Raw genomic sequence first — 18,438 nt, 5'->3', positions numbered from 1 at the left:
CTGCGCTAGAATATACAATTTATGACCTGCATGAAGGAATACTAAACGCAGGTTGATACAGACAGGACAGGGCGCAATAGCTTGTGACAGCTGTAAAGATGTCGACCATTCAGATAAAGTTTTGCGAAAATGTTCTAGTTATTTTATTGAACTAGAAGAAATATTTAAAGACTTATAATAGCATCAATAATAATTATACAACACATTCTACCAAGAACCAAATCAAGTTACAAGTTCAATCGATTGTTATACAACAAAAGCAGCCACGGCCGTTGCGAGTGTAGTAGAGTTGTTTGAAATTGACAAGGTAATCTCCGAACTACGCCTGGTAAATGGGGAGACGCTACTCTGGGATTTATTAAACAGCTTTCTGCTGCTAACGACCCACGGAGACACGTGACCATACTGATCACTTTAGAAACAATCTTGAAATTCCGTGATATTAACGAATAGACTATCATGTCTGACATCGGGGTTAGAAAATTGTTTTAATCTTTGGATTCCAGACAGAGTTAATAGTTAAAAAAAACATGCGGCCTGCGTGCCAGAGTTTGGACCACTTTGGTATAAAATATTCGGGTTGAAAGCCGAAACCTGATGAGACAAAAATTGCAGTTTTCGTAATCCCAATTATGATAAGTGCAAGTTACTCGTTCCTAAAGCGGCATTCAGTTGCGGACAGAAACGTTTGTGCGCAGTTTCTTCGACAGGAATTCTGGTTAAGATCAATTCAAGTCAATGGCTTTTATTTTCTTCCGATACAACAATGACTGACAGTAAATCGGACTTCACAAGAAATGCGTTTTCAAAGTGTTTGTTTTTTTGGCCACCAGCCATTTTAGGTCTTTGATGACCCAACATTGACGCATAAACTCGTCTTTCAAATTCCCGTTTTTGTCACCTAATGAAATGAGTGTTTGCAGGGACAGTTTATAGTAGGGTCACCACATTTGAAAAAGCAAAATTCCGGACAGTGCATGACTATTTTCATCACCTCGTAGTAAAAAATATGCGCACGGCACGAAATAATGTTATGTATTAGCAGTGTGCACAGTACGATTACAGATACAGTAAAATTCCGGACATCTGAGCTTTTTTTAAATTCTTCCCGGACGCAAAATTTTACCCTAAATTCCGGACATGAATTTTCCGGACGGTGTGGCAACCCTAGTTTATGGCCTACATGAAGAAATATTGAACGCGGTGTTGATACAGACACCACAGGGCGCAATAGCTTGTGACAGCTGCAAAGATGTTGACCATTCACATAACAATTTGAGAAAATGTTCTAGTTAATTTATTGAACTAGAAGAAATATTTAAAGACTTATAATAGCATCAATAATAATTATACAACACATTCTACCAAGAACCAAATCAAGTTACAAGTTCAATCGATTGTTATACAACAAAAGCAGCCCAAACAACAAGCATGCATTGTAGAATTGAACATAAACAAGCATAATGCAAAGCAAAATAACAAAGCTGAAAATAACCTATAGAATACAATGAAACATTACAATATCCCAAACATCAAAGTATACAAAACAATAGGTTGCAGTTCCAGTTGATTTCTAAGATTATTGATAAAATAATGCAAAATTTAATTGATAAAATTCGAATTTTCAATACAAAGGCACTACGAACTGTATCCTTACCTTTTTTTTTTTTAAATATAAATCATTCATATTTATTAATTAAATGAAGTATTTTATTCATGCAGATACACACTTCCAACCAAATGTTAGCTTATAACTATATTGTTATTAACAGTTCATTTTTGTTGAGCATGTTTCATCTATGTCTACATGAGTGCATATTCCCCCAAACGATTGTTCGAACAGTAAGTACGATGAAAACTTCAAAAAACAAGTAATTAGCATACAAAGAAGATTACAATCTAGTTATGGAACATATCAGTCAAGAATGATTTCAAGAGCGACATTGTACAAACTAAATTTCAACAACACCGATCAAAATATAACATACCCACTGTTCTGGATTACTGGTATATAATTTGAATATTGCAAAACAAGAACTTAATGTCACGTCACATCTAGGACATCAATTTATGCCCCCATATATGGATATGATTATAAAAATCAAAAAGAATGACATTTGTGAATGGTGAAACCATTAATGAAGGTGGGCATCGGAATAAACGAACAGACTAAAAAACAAATCATTCAAGCTGTCTGATGAAATCTTCAACAAGATAACATTAATTCAATAGAATGAATAAGCTCAGATATTTGAAAGATTATTAAGACATTCCAGGGGTAAGCTGAGGTAACAAGTAACAACTTACATGAGATTTCAGAAAACTTCAGTTTTGTACATAAAAATAGAACATAACTATCAAGTCTGGTAATCTTTGGAATAATCCATCAACTGTTGTTTCTAATTAAAAACACGTTATAACTGCTGTCAGAGATATCTGCTTTATATGATGGCAAAATCAAATAACTATTTGAAGAGCTTGAATGAAAATTAGACGGTTACAAATTCCAAATTAAAATATTCAACTGATAAAAGTTAGTTATGTATCTTGATTGCCTTTTCCAGATAACCAAACCTTCCAGTGTGACGTTTTGGTGCTTTGTTTACGTGATCGAGGCCGATCCATGCCTTATTACATATACTGGAAACCTAAACAGTCAGTACAAAGAAATAAGAGAATTAATAAACGAAACCCAAAATGTCCTCAAAAAGTTCCATATGCATATTGATAGGTATAGAATAACCTGTGTTGTGCGAGAGATTTTTGTACATCCTCTCAATGTAGGGAGTGACTCATTTTTTACAAAAATATACTTTGGTAAGAATAAACTGTTGTGTGTATATAGCTTTGTGCATGGGATGTGTGAATGCCATTGCCATTTAAGTGAATGTACATAAGATATTTAGCAGAGAAAAATGTTTGATAGAACTTAGAAAAGATAAAGATGCTTTGTAAAGACATAGTTTGGTTGGCATGTTTTGAGATTCTTGCACGAATAATTCTTACATTACGGTCAGGGTGTGCAGAACACGAGATATATCGTGTAACTTTGGGATAGTTACTCAAGTATTTTTGTGGCCATGGTTGACAAACAGTGGCTGAATGTACCAGGTTCGGGTCTGTGGCGCATCATGCTATGCATTAGGAATAACCGTCCACCGCACCTCTGATTAACGTGGATGGGTTGGCAGGTCCAAATCTCATGCGAAGATTATTATGCGAGGATTGCTGGACTCCTCGGCGCCGCAGGGTCTTTCATGTAACCGCTGGTCCGTTACGGTTAACTCCACCATCATGTTCATGAATCTAAAACCACTAACTGGCTAACCAATCCCGAATTTGACGAGAAGCTGCGGTTCGCCATATGATTAAGCTGTCTTATCGGCTTTCCTGTCCACCAGGATAAATATGCAAACCCTATCCTATTAGCAGGATATACAAAGCTCACTTTCAATACCAGATGGGGCAAAAATTGGTACGCACATACATGCATGATGCATCTATATATAACTATGACTCGACTTGATATAAATTCTTAAAATGACCAATAGTGCAGATTTTTACAGAAAGTGTGGAGTAACAGATATAAGAGAAGTGAAGTCATTTATTTCAAGGCTGAAAATTAACTATGGACAAATTATTGCACCAGTGACAAAGTACAGATGATATACCAGATCACCACAGTACTCAGGAATGTTTTACTAATTTACGATTTGATTATTCCTCATTTTTTGGCATTCTGGAATACTAGATTTCAAAAATGCCATATCAATACTTGTATTATCAAAATAGTCTATTTTTAGATATATCGAAGTATCTCCAACAGTTTCCATGCAAAAAAAGAGAATGAACAGCCTACCTGTGTTGTGTAAGAAGGTGAGATCAAATCCTTAACATTAACATGAATATCAGTTTCTTCATTAATTACTCTTGCCTAAACCGAAGTAAAAACATGTTAAATACGAAAACTAAAATTGTTAATATAACAAACAGTAGGACATCCAGCAATGTAATGACCAAGATGAACCACTGAAACAATATTCAAAAAAGCACAGGACATATTGTTATATGTACAAATAATTCAATCAAAATTCACAGGAATAAAAACTGATGCCATTATTACCTGTCCTTGCATCACGACAGATATTTTCCATTTTTCAAAATCCTTATCGTCAAGAACATTTCGTATTCTTTCTTTTATCTAAATTGAAAATCATTGAGATGAAAGGATAAATGAATAGTGCTCCAAAAAGCTGCATTTCACTCGCAAGTCGATGCTTGCAGGACATGGCTAGCTATTATAAGTATTATTGGCGCTCCAGAAGTGTGTGTACTAATATGGAGGTAACTAATTTTGTTCGCCGACTTTACATCAAATTGTGTAAAGGGACTGGGCAGCGGAGTAAATTCACTTGGCTAACACAGACAGTCCCCGAAATCATAATAGAACTAAAATAAGGAAAATCGGAATAAAACTATAGCCTAACTCTAACCTGGTACCCACACTACGGGAGAACCGAAATATCAATATCACATTTGATATCTACTGCAGTATCAGTAGGCTTAGTGTTTTGAGAAAGTAACAAGCATTCAAGGCTTACTAACCTGCTTATATCTTTCTCCTGTCTTAATCTTGATAAGAAAAGGAACTCCAAAAGTTTGATAAATTTCCTTATTGTAGTGAACGACATTAATCAATATTTCATCTTCGGCAAGCTGTAAAGATATGTGGACATTTATTAAAAGCTGATTTCTACTGTGTTTGAAAGAGTTCGCTTTTTAATGACTCGAGCAGGAATAAGTTTGTCCATAAGGCATAGCAACCTAGGCTAATAGATTCCTCATTCAATTTTTTATGATGCCTATATTGTTATATATATTCCCAACCAAAAAGATAGAAAGCTAGTTAACAATTTGCGCCAGCCAAGCACACTCACTAATCAACTGCGATGGTTGTCCCAGTTAGCTATAACATTAGCTAATTCAATGATATTTGTGAGGTAACAAGATGTCAAAAGATTTTTCTGGTTATTTTCATGACAAAAAACACCAAATGCGATTTTTGATTAGCCTCCAGCAAATGTGACGTGGGCCACAGATAACGATGCTGTGGCCCACGGGCCCTGGTTTGAACCACCCTAATATATAGTATGACACCAAATTGAAAACACCATTCAATGAAGTTAGATTAAAAAAGAATTATTATAATCCGTATTGAATATTAATATAAACATAAGTAAATACAATACAGAAATTTCACATTTAATTCAATTTTGTTCATCGCTGAAAATTTAGGAGTTAAAGGCTCCCTAAATAAATAGTTAAACAAAAGCCTAGGAAACAAACCTCTTTCTGGTCAGGGGGAATTTGTTCAATACGATATACTCTAGTTGCAGGATTATGAGCCGCGATTAATTCAGTTGATGACTCAGGACGCATCACAGTGAAAATCTTGTTTCCGACAACTTCCAACAAGCGAACATCCTGTTCTGGAGGCAGTGACATCTGGTAATAAAAGATTCCAGGTCAACAAACATAGTACAATAGTGGAACATAAAAAAGTAGCAAAATGTTTGAGAAATGGCATTCAACTTAAAAAAAAAAAAATTTCAATGGGAAATAATTCCATAATGGGAATCATATTTTGATGACGATTGAATAAGTGTAGTTAATTGTTTGCGCTGAGGCTGAACTCGCATCTTCACACAAAATAACTGCATTTAATAAATGATAGTTATGACTGCTTGCTACGCACATAGAGGTACACATACATCATTTATCTACTGTATCAGACATTCATGTAATCAATATTGATGAAGATCTCATTGATTTGCATATGCACTTATTTCCAACATAATAGAATCAATAACCCAAACAATTGATAGTTCCATGTTTACAATGTCAGATCTCCCACACAGACACTAATCATGCACACTTGCATTTTTCAATATGACATTATCTAATACCTGACGCTTAGACCCTAAGAGGAATTATTCATCATTTCTGACAGCTCAACTAATGGGCCATTCGTGAAGCTCATTGTATTGTGCTTCAAGAGCACACAACAATCGGTAACAACATTTTGTACCAATCGAGTAAAGGAGAGTGCCAGCAAATTTTACGAGCGCCTTTTGAACTTTGCTGGGATATGAGAACTTGAAATGTTAATGTTAAACGTACATTCCAAATGAACTTCTTGAGTTGTTGGTGCAACTCACAAGACATTAAAATTGATTTCAAACAAACCTTTTTTTTACATTCCATTAACAAAGACGCAACATCACTGTTTTTGTTGATATATAACAATAATTCTTCTTCTTTTAGTTTTGGACTAACATATACACATCTGAATTGACGCTTGTTTTCAAATTCACCAACTTTCATAGACAGCTCTTGATAATATAATTTTTTAGTGAGTTTTCGACTTCCGTAAATCTAACAAATAAAAATGAAGAAATGAGAAGATTCCAAGTATTGAGTCCTGCCTTGAAATGAGTGAGTACTTTGTCAAATTCTTTTAAACCTTTTGCTCACGAAATTCTGCAACATGAAACAATGTCCCAGGTGATTCAAGAGTCTTGCTGGACACTAACAAATATATATTTGTATCTGAGGAAGTCTGACCTTGGTCACACGGAATGTTACAGAAATATATTTGTGTTAATGTGCAGCAAGACTCTTGAATCTTTAGGATAGTTATCTTCACTCTTGCTGCAGCATCCTTGCATTAGATATGCATATGTGTCCACCACACAAAAGCACAGAAGGATAAGTAGTTAGTCCCGTAGAAACCCAATCAATAGCACATGAAATAATAATATTTGAAGAACTGCCTATCACAATCATGTTGTAACAAACCTAATATTCTAACAATAAACACAGTAGGTCGGTAAGTAAGCTCCAATCTAAGATATTGTGTATATGTTGTTATCTGTCCCTCAATCATACTTTAAATTCTTGGCATCGAAAAAGATTTCCACATGTTACACAAACACTTTTAGTAATGTATGGGACTCTTAAAACGAACCATGTATTCATCATTAGATTCATTACCTCACTCAGCTAATGCTTTTGTGCTGTCTTTAAATGATCAATTATTAAAATACAGTACACAAGCCAAATTGTGCTCTGACAGAATAACAGAAAGTCAAACAACAAATGTTGTTGCATTGAAGGAATTTACTGGAAAGAGTGCACGGCAAAATCGCTTCAGTGACACATAAACAAAAACTAATAACAACTGGCTGTGTGAATTTATACATTGTCTTTGCAATACAAATTGACATTGTAAAATTAAATCTTCATTTATTGCAATACCTGTAATAAATCTTTCAGTTGTCCTTCATAATGTGATCGTATTACTGCCCCTGGAATCTCTCGCACAGTTTGCATTCGGAAAAATTGCAGCATTGTTGGATCGGCATCTATGCGTTTCGCCACTTCGACTGCCATCTGAAGTTGTTAAATTTCAGTTTCAGAAATGCAATGGCTGTTATTCACTTATATGACGATTGAGAACAAAAATTATGTTCACTGTAATTGTCAGCATTAATCATCAAATACTCTAATGCAATGTAGTTTTGAGAGCTTACCTTCAACTTACTTTGAATTATAAATAGACCATGAGAAAGAACATGATACAAAATTTTAATTATATCCACTGGGTACTGTTTATTTCCACGTTTTATAGATAATATAATTTGATCTAAATTCTGTTATACTCAGGGATTCCATACCGTCCTTATTTCTAAGGTTTGTCCTTATTTTTGGCTTATTTTTTGCTTGCGTCCTTATTTTTGGCTTGCGTGTCCTTATTTTGTCTTATTTGGACTTCATAAAGGAAGCTTTGTGTTGTTTGTCTTATCGCCAAAGCTTTATTGTGGCATCATAAAAGCAACACAATCTTATTTGAAACACAAAGAGCAAGGCACAGATAGGCATGAAGCATTGTTAGTGTGGCGACCCTTAGGTTTTGTCGTCGTGGTGTTTTTTTTAGCCTAAATTTAAAAATGAGCAAATGTAAGAACGTTTTTCGTGAGTACGGGAAAGAATTCAAAGTTAAACAAAGCTTGAAGGGTGAGTGCTTCGCACACTGTGACGTCTGTAATTGTGACATTAATCTGGAGGCCATAGGAAAGCCAGCTATTTCTGCTCACAATGCAGAAATTTTTCCAGTCGTCCTTATTTTGGGTTCCAGATCGATGGAATCTCTGGTTATACTACATATCAAATATAAAAAAATAATTTCTCCAATTTTCCATTTCAATTCATGATGACTTATTAATACCAAGTAATGTAACTACTGCTTATTAAGTAGTAAATTTATTTTCTTTTGAGCTATATAAGAAATGTGTCATGGACCAGGGTGGCCGATACTGAACAATGAAAAGCAACTGGGGAGGCATGGCCAAAGAGGTAAATTTTTTCTCAAGGATTTTAAAACTATATTTCCAAAAATGTTATGTTAATAAATACTTCTTAATTAAATCATGATCAACAAGTAACATCAATGCATATTATACAGATTGAATTTCATAACATAAAAATTTAAACTTATCTTTGAACTTAATTTTATCAGGTTTTCTAATATGTCAATTGCACATATTACACATTTTCAAGTGAGATTCTAAATTGAGAAATAACTATATCCAATATAAATAATTAAAAGTAAGCGGTTATATAAGTTTTGCAGAAGACTCCTGAGGCAACAAAAAGCACGGAGATTATTTTCGTAATCCTCGCAAATTTACGAACCTGATTGTATGTCATTTTGTGACTCAAAGAAACAAGAAATCCTGGATCACTCGGATCATTTTTGTTGCAGAATATAACTTCTACTCTATGATATAAATCTCGATAAAAAGCCTTTGCTGTTGGTAATGAGGAATTATCATTATCTGGTGAATCAACCTGAACATAAAATTGAAATGTAATCAATTATTTGAGATGTAAATGTAAAACATACAGGGATTCGCACCTATCAAAAATTTACCAGTCCCATCTACGTATTGTAGTATTGGAAACTAATTGAGTTTATTGCAATCACATAGACAAAGCCTGTGAGTATAATAGCTAGTTATCATCATATTTACTTTCATCAAGACATTTCCTCCATTTAGCGAATGATAAATATATCAACTGATTATACAAGGCATCTAGTTTGAATTCAAGTTCGGTAATTTCAGCTCACTTGAAAAACAATAATATTTCCATCCATTAATTTATCCATAGCTTCACCCAAATTCAGTGATTTATCTTTTATAGGTGAACAATGCGAAGGTTGGATTTCCTCGAAAAGAAGTAACGGTGTGTCAGGAAGCAATCCACCCCTTTTTCGCAGCTCAACTTCAAGATCGCCCATTTTTGTGCCGGATATAGGAACAGTCAAATGACCACAATACGCAATGCACTTGTATGTAGGCAGGTACATTTTAGCAAAAAGCAGTACATCTCCATCTTTATCAAAGGGGGGCAAGGCAGTTGCATCTGAATCGCTGTGTAAGACTTCAAGCCATAAATTCCAAGGTACTTCTCCATCAGCTATTTCAAATAATGGTTTAGTACGAGCCTGAAAACAAGAATCAGCAGATGAAGTAGTGTTGTGATGTCAAAAGTTTACGAATTTAAAAAAAACTCCCTGCTTATAATCCAGATAAAAATACAAGGTATTTCAAGTAACTTTTAAAAATCAATGTATTCGAATGAAAAAATGTATTCAAAAATGACAGGAGCCAGTTAATAAGTTCTAACAGGAAAACAGCTTTTCTTGATTTTTCAAACAGTTGAGAAATTTACTACCAGAAGCACTTGAATTTTAATGGCCCCATATTTTTGAATAGCTCGAAGATGTTGGTAGTAGAGTATCCAAACATTAAATATACATAAATAATCCAGTCAAATAATATGTTCAATCAACCTCCTGCTCATCCAGAGTGCATGGTCTCAAGGTACTGTTTTGTCTTTGAGTAAGAGGCCAAATTCTGATGTGAGATCTGGGATAACCAAACGAGTCTGCTAGTGTATCCATGAATTGATCATAACTCTGTTGGCGTCGAGCACGAAATGTTCTGTCAGAATATAAACCAATGATGAATAAAAAGACAGCACTGATACATTTTCATTTAATTAATAAACGACTAGCAATAGTGTTGGGAAATGCTTATTTCCCTACTCAGTCTCCCAATCAAACTGCCGATAGAAAAACTAGGAAGTCACTCTTGGATTGTGAGAGGTACTATACACTCCCACTCCTCTTACACAAAATTCCACAATAATTCAAACTTTATGAAACTCAAACTCAGTCATCTTCTTCGACACAATGAATAAAAAAAATAAAATTCATAGCCTACTTCATTGATTATCCATACATAAGTACACATTGTTTGCCAAAAATTCATTACATTTAATTGATTAATTACCTTGTTAAGAAAGGATGTTCGACATCAAATAAATCTTCTGCTTGGTGACCCCAAAACTGATCTTCAGTTATTACATTTACTGTCATGTATAAATGTGCTTCCGCCCTTCAAGTATACCAAACAGTAAATTAATAAACATCTACTTCGGTAATTACTTTTTAAAATAAAACAAAATATTGATAATAGATTAAACCAATTTTCTTGAACATCAGGTTTCCCTGCCTTGCAGGGTTATTTTAATTCGATTGAAAATTTTCTACAAAGTGTCCAACTCTAACAGCAGGCAAGAACCACTGCGACACGGTTTAAAGCCTCAAGCAGGTAACTTTAGTTTCAATTTAGTTTCCTGAAGATATATTTAGGTCAAAGTTTTGCAATGAATACTGCAAGTTGAACTTTTTAGTTTAAGCCGATCAAATCTAACAATGGTAGATTCTAATTTGGTAATCATAGCTTTACACAAACCTCTCTTTTCTTCGATAAGCTTCCACTTCTCTTTCATCACTTAATCTGTTTACTAGGTTTTCAGGAACATCTTTGTCAGAAATCGGACACAAAACCTCAGATAGCTTGTTTTCTCGAATGTATACCAGCATGTATCTGAGTGTGAAACAATGCTCATAGTCAAGATATAACTTTATTACCAAACTTCGACAGAAGCTCATCACAGAACAGAATCACTCTTTTGCAGATAAAAATACACATGAACATTTTCAAGTCTGTTGTAGTATTTCCACAGAAAACTAGAAGAAGTCCAGTGCTGCATGAAAGCACACCACAGTGTGAGTCTATCATATTTAGCCAGTTAGGCCTAAAAAAATTCATTCCCAATAGCAAGTTCCTTTAATGAGGAATAAAGTCCAAGCAAATACACACAAAAGCAAACATGCTGATTCTGAAGAACAAAGAATGGTCCATATAGAGATCTTAAATTCCAGTATGTGGTAGTGTATTTGAGAGAACGTCACCCAGTCTTCTTTATAGTATTTGTGATTGATAAATAAAGGGTAGGACTTACATATTTATCCCGGGAAGAGAGAAAAGCCTATAAGACGGCTTAACCATATATGGTGAACCACGGCCTCGGCTATGTGAATCAACGACCTCAAATTGCATTCCACCTCCAGTGGAGAAGTCATGTTATGACATAATATTGAGTTGTGATTCGTACAAAACAGGTAACACTAATTAATACCAGCTGATCTCATTAACTTGAGATTTTCAATATGAATTGGCCTAATCGTTAAATCCCTTTGTTCCCATGTTATAGGAATGAACGATTGGAAAAGTTAATTTACAAATAATGACCCAATAGAAGAATCGCTTCTTATAGACATTTTGAACACATCTATATTATCTGGTCTGGTCTATTGATCTTATACGAAAATAAAATACAATTGAAACACGCAGGTTGATCTGGCGGTCTCAGTATGTGGTTAGTACATAGTTGAAGTTGAAGGTATGTTTTCAAAGTTCATAAAAAAGAGACCGAATGATTATCTAACCAAATTGTTATCAATAACTTTTACAAATTATCTGCGCTATTAGGCAGGCTTTTGACAAAGTTCAAAATTTTCTAAATCATATTAGATAAATGAATATTGTCGACATTTATTCCTAACAAAACATTGCATCATTGTGTTTCCCCCGAGATATTTGGTAGCGAACTGAGATAATCAACGCTTTGTTTTGAGCACATCTCAGGCTGTTTCTACAAATAACCTTATTTTGAATTATCTTTTAATCTTACCAGGACAAAAAAAGGATGCTTGCATTGATAGCCAGTTGTAATTGGATGGCACGCATAACATATCGAAATGAGAGAACACTGTACACAGATAACACACTAAAATTTGAAACTAAACATTTCATGGTAAACCATGTCTCTCTAACAATTGCTGCTACTAAAACACAGGCAGACACACTTTGCATGAAGATATTTAGAGAGTCTCAGTAATTTTAATTAAGTTTCATTGTTTTGCAATGACATGACCTTGGTCGCTAGACACGTTACCTTCTTAAAGGATTTTCACATGCAAACTAGGAGGAAATTATGTGTGTTACCTTGTTACAAAGAGATTCATTATTAATAAACAGGTTGTCCAATACTTCCAGTGATGTTTTTGCGCAATTTGTATTTTGATATGCAATTTTTTAAGACACCATTACAATTTGTTCGACTGAAAGATTTTTATAGTCTAGGCTTCCCCATGAGGACACAACCCAAAATGAGGAAGGCAATAAAAACGAGTTGCTCCAAGCACCTTCAAGTATACTCATCATCAACCACAATTTGCTGCAACCATTTCTTAATTCGAAACAGTTTTGAACAGTTTCAACTCAAGTTCGAATACACTTACATAGGATTGCTCAAAAGTAGGTTAACAGTTAATAATTCAAACCGCAACCCAGACAAGTCTGCGTAATACAGTTGTCAGCTTAGTTAGTGTAGGAAAATAACCCGTTCCAAAATTTGTCTGCATCTGCAAAACTCTGTTGGATAAAAGTAATAGAAACAGTGAAAAATGTAACAGCTGTCATACTTACGCATTGGTTGAATGCCTCCCAATAAAACTTTCCTCATCTCGTCCACCAAAACTACCATGAAAAGCTTCTTTCTTTGTACATCTTGATACAACATCATCGTCAAACTTACACCACTTGCCATCTCCGACAGGATTCAAATAAGCAACATAGTGACCGCCATGATTATCACCACTGCAATAAAATCAAAGTTGCAATTACTTTTTGATACATACTAAGCTCTGTAGCGGGGTATATTTTACAGTTCCGAGACATAAACTTGCCTATATCTGTCAAGGCTCAAGGGTTTTAAAAAAATCCATAAACCTTTCACCTCTGACTTATTATGAAAAATTTCTTAGAGATGCTAAAAATTTATGAAGCAAAATTTTTCATATTTCCAATATTTTAAATCCCAATCACCAAAATAAGTTACCTGTGAACAAGAACAGCATGCAGGATATAAGTTGCTTTGTCAGCTGAGTCTGGTACTTCTAAAAATTCATCCAATTCAAGTTTCTCAAAAAATTCATACCGATCATTTATTTTAATGTTCATATCTGTTATCGGATCATAGTGAAATCTGAGTAACTGAAGATGAAGTACAGGTGGGAAGGTTTTAAAGGTGACACCCTTCTCTGCTTCTTGCATACCATTTTCGCCAGCATCAAATTTATTATCACCATCGAGTGTCTCTGGCTTGACATATTCTCTCAATGATTCCAAAATATTTTTATGACCTTTGACACTGAGTTGAATATCGTAAAAAGATTCCTCTCTACTCGAGACATAATTGACAAACTTGCATTTGACATATGATGTCATTGTGCCTCGAAAAAGTCCAGGAATTGTTCCCTCGACACATGTTCCCTTCATTTTGCTCTCTAAATTATCGATGAGCACACGACAGAACTCCTGCACATCGTGTTGCATGAATGAATCTAACGTTTCCCAACCGAATGACTTAGTCAACTTTTTAGTTCCAACTGGCTTGTCACTGTGCTGGAGATCATAAAATACCCGCTGCAAAGCTAATGACACACTTTTCATAGAATCGTCACTTTCTGTCGGCATTAGGTAAACTGCCTTTCGCAGTTTGGATGTAAAGAAGAGTGTTTGCAAAACACTATTCATATAGCAAGTAGCACCCTGATTTTTTAAACCAATATACCCAGTCAGCTTTCGACTGTCCCAAGCCACACCATGTGGAGCATCTGCAAAGCAGTGGACTTCGAAAGTAAGACTTTTTTCGGGAGTTATGAATCCTTTTTCAGGGTTAATCAAATCTGACCATGGCAGGAAATTGCTGAATCCCCAGTCATTTTCTTTACAATGAAATATATGACTAATTTTCTTCTCAAGCATTTCACCTCCTTTCTTAGCTGGCAGGATGCGTAGTTCTGCAGCACCATGACAAGACCAAGAGCTTGAGTCGTTATCAGCATTACATTGAAGAAAATATCCTAAACTTTTTGCACCAGGAGTTCGATCTGGATGGCTGCGAGGCATGATTAATATCTTCCAAGGCAATCCGCGAATAAAAGTTTTTGGACTCGTAACAGACTCAGAAAGCTTATGAACATTTGGAACTGAAAAACTAAACGTCGCTTCTGATTTACAGAATCCAAATTCATCATCAGTATCCTCAATGCTTTCTTTGTCATCAGCAATTTCGATATCGTTCTCTGATATGCTTCCATTTCCAATCATTTCTCCTCCATTTTCAGTGACTTGAGAAACAACATCTTCAGTTTCCATTTTCTCAACTTCATCCACAACAGCATCCAAGCCTACATTTCCTGCTGACTGTCTCAGGCATGGCTCTGTATTGTTTTGTGAAACAGGATCAGGCATCTGTCCAGTATTTTCTTCCATAACAATTTCAGATATGAGGCTCGTTCGACTTGAAGTATCAAACTGAGGCTGTGGTGTCGGGTCTGTTGGAACAGACACCTTGCTGTGTTTACTCACTATGCGCCCAATGACTGTTCTAGATAGAAAAAATCAGGGCGAGCGACAAAAGATGCTTTTAGAAATCAAGTTCTTATTTTCATGCTGAAAAATTATCAAATTAGTTATTACCTTAGTCCTGTAGTCTCAGTTTGAAACTATGGCTCTGAATTCAAAAACCACACAATAAATACATGTCATATATTTTGTTCTACACTCGCCTTTGGAGTTGTTTAAAACTAATAATATATATTTTGTGGATTTACAAACCTACTGACCTAGCACATTTAGGCATAGTCAGAGTTCACGAGTTGGGGGGTGAGGCTACAGGGTTAAGGTATTACCAGCATGAGGTAAACAGACTTTTTGCGCTGCGGGGTTTTCTGTCTACAAGATGGTTCGAGTTATGACATTGTTTAACATAATAATATATAACGTTATCATAGACTATACATGGGGAATTATGAGATATTCAAACATTGTGAATGTTGTATCTGGTGACAAAGGTCAGCCATTCAACAGTACATGCCGCAGAATATTGTGGCGAATGGCGATGAGTCAAGCAATCAATCCTCTTGCACAAAAGGGTGTAATACAGTAATAATAGTTCCATAATTTGAAGCCAAGATTTCCAAACACATTCAGTTATAAAGTATCGCAAAAATCGAGAACGCTTACGACTTCCTGTTGAAAGCCTCAAGTCGTCAGAGTTTATTGATGTTATATCATCTCAACATAAAATCACAGTTTGGCACTATTCCATGTTTTAAAAAACTTAAATAGTCTACTGACATATGCCAGTCGGATACGGCACCTACTGCAGTACTGACCTGGGATAGGACTTACATATTTATCCAGAGGATAGGACTGACATATTTCTGTGTTTATCCCAAGGACTGAAGGATAGGACTCGAATACAGTAACGCAGTACAGGTACGGTACTGACATATTTATCCCAAGGATAGGTTTGACATATTTATAGGACTGACATAGCCTATTTATCCCAATAATAGGACTCACATATTTATCCCAAGAATACTGGAATAAGACTCGCATTCCAGCATAGCCTACAGACATATTTAACCCAAGGACAGCGAGGATGGGTCCCACATATTTGTGTATTTATACCAAGGATAGGTATAACTGTATAAGGGTCTCGTGTAGTTTCATAGTCAGGTGGGGGTTAGGTTTGATACATGAAAAAATTGTCAAGCTACGCCCACTAAAAGTATGTTAGGTACGAAACTACATGAGACCCGGATATAACTCACATATTTCTCTCAATGATAATGCTGTAATGGAATAGGACTTACGGTACATATTTATCCCAGGGATCTGACTCGCATATTTATCCCGAGAAAGAGGGAAGCCAACAAGACGGCTTAATCATATGACGAACCACGGTTACGGCAATAAACAAAAATATAACTACATCGGGCGTCACAAACTCATAATACTGCATTATGATGATACAGCACATATAGATCTGTAGATATCAAAAATTGCGAATCGGTCAGCTTTTACTCTGTGGATATATATATTTTCTTTAGTCTCAAATCAGTCTTTTGGGGAAGATTGATAAAGTCTAATCCTAGTCCTAACACATATCCGAGACGTAGCATTGTTGTTGTCGCTGAAAGGCTGTTACCAGGACCAGCTTTACCATTGACAAGGTAGGCTAAAACCTATGGGCCTTGACATTCTATTTTGAACTTTATTCAACTGTTACTAAAGTATGTGTCTCCAGAATGAAACCCGTTTAAAATAGTACAGAAATATTTTTAAATCAGGTTAATAATTTTTTGCCGCAAATTATTTACCGTTTTGGAGGTCTAATAAACGATTTTGTAGAATTTCAAAACACTCTTGGAAAAGTAAAAAATCAAATTAAAAAACAAAGAATCAAAAAGTATAACTCCAGTTTTGTAGGTGTAACCCTTTAATCCTAAAAACAAACTATGCTAATTTAAATTAACTGACCGTTTTTGCCGTTATAATGTGTTTTTTTGATTTGACGTAGGTGATCACTAGCGTACTATCTTGTCCGCTACTAAAATTTCGTACCTATAAATATAAAATATAACAACGCAATATAAAATTTAAAGTTATGACGACATAATACATAACACAATCTCAAGAAACGTATAGTATGACATCACATTGAATTTTATGCAGTCAATGTAAAGGCTCTCAAAAACAGCATAGTCCTGCGCCCCTTATTGTCTAAATCCGGTTTTGGCTATTAGGCTACTATTATTTATTTAAAAAATTCCTTTGAGCTCTATGGGATTCGCTCTTACCTTTGAAGTTTAGTGTGGTGACGTCATCAAAATAAAAAAATTCATTTCGGCGATCATATTTCTCATCAAAATCGAGAATGGCCTTCGCTAAACATCACAAAAATCGAGAGAATTTTTAATAAATAATCCATTCGCGCCAATTCGGAGTTTCTATTTAAGTGTTTTTTTCTGACATTTTCTCAGGAAATTGGTATACATATCAATTAGGCCGCGAGCCGAGGCCATTTATCTTTCAGTTTCGTAGCGCACATAAGGTAACTACCTGAAAATGATTTTAAAATGTTTCTTAGAAATTTAGTAACAAATATTGCCTTGTTCCCACTTTCAAAAGTTGCACGTTTTACAGAAAAGACGCTTTTACTACAATAAATATGTGTTACCATCTGTCCTATTTGCTCTGCTTTTCCGGTATCATGGGCCAATGAACGCAGACTTCTGCATGACGTAACAATCAAATTAGTCAGCTGTAGGTGGATCCCCAGTGGTCGGATGAATATCAGATGTACTACTACTGCTCGCTTTTGCGTTGAGTAGCCTTTCCATAGTTTTTTTCAGTTATTATTAGTTCAGTTATTCTAAGGAGGTGTTGAAAAGTATAAGTAAGATATCAAACACTTGTATATCCTTACCATAAATAGCAATTTTAGTTGAGCACTAGCTCATAAGACGTTGTTAGGGTCTCATGTAGTTTCTTACCTTTTTTTCACGTATCAATCCTAACCCCCACCTGACTACACCATCCAAAAATTACGTCATTACGAGGTCACAGTGACGTAATAGAGCCCTTCAAACTATACGAACTGTCATCCAAGACGCGCAAACGAGCACCCGAAATCGAACAGTTAGTTCTCTCGTTTTCTCGTCGCAACGATTCCAATAGGAGAGAGACCGATAACGTCAGTCAGTTTTTTATCGTCGGCGCCAATGCCGTTTCGGTCGATCGTGCGTATATTTGGCAAGCTCTATGCCGTGATTGTGATGTCGTAGTGATTTAATTTTTGGATGGCGTAGTCAGATGGGGGTTAGGATTGACATATCAAAAAATTGTTATGCTACGCCCACTAGAAGTACGTTAGGTACGAAACTACACGAGACCCGAATAATATGTCACAAACAACGATATTTTCTGGCTTGCATAAAAAGTTTATGATTAATTTAATGACTCTTCTTGACTATTCAGCAGACTTATACTACTATATAGGCCACAGCATATTTGGAAATAGAAATTAATGGCTGTTTCAGTAATG

The 18,438-nt window shown here is 35.3% G+C and overlaps 1 protein-coding gene across 1 annotated transcript; it reads right to left on the bottom strand.

The window, feature by feature from the left end:
• Window positions 1-1,281: 1,281 nt before the first annotated feature.
• Window positions 1,282-15,017, bottom strand: LOC120330732 (ubiquitin carboxyl-terminal hydrolase 7-like). The gene is made up of 14 exons (XM_039397635.2): window positions 13,378-15,017; window positions 12,966-13,136; window positions 10,884-11,018; window positions 10,419-10,523; window positions 9,917-10,067; window positions 9,191-9,568; window positions 8,755-8,910; window positions 7,318-7,452; window positions 6,247-6,435; window positions 5,347-5,505; window positions 4,606-4,716; window positions 4,124-4,201; window positions 3,860-3,934; window positions 1,282-2,648 (listed from the first exon to the last, which is right to left on the bottom strand). The coding sequence occupies exons 1-14, from the start codon at window positions 14,814-14,816 to the stop codon at window positions 2,535-2,537; spliced, it is 3,396 nt and encodes a 1,131-aa protein (XP_039253569.2). The 5' UTR covers window positions 14,817-15,017; the 3' UTR covers window positions 1,282-2,534.
• Between the last annotated feature and the right edge of the window lie 3,421 nt (window positions 15,018-18,438).

Source organism: Styela clava, chromosome 6 (assembly GCF_964204865.1).
Source record: "Styela clava chromosome 6, kaStyClav1.hap1.2, whole genome shotgun sequence".
NCBI classification, from domain to species: domain Eukaryota; kingdom Metazoa; phylum Chordata; class Ascidiacea; order Stolidobranchia; family Styelidae; genus Styela; species Styela clava.
This window is presented reverse-complemented; position numbering and strand designations above follow the sequence as displayed.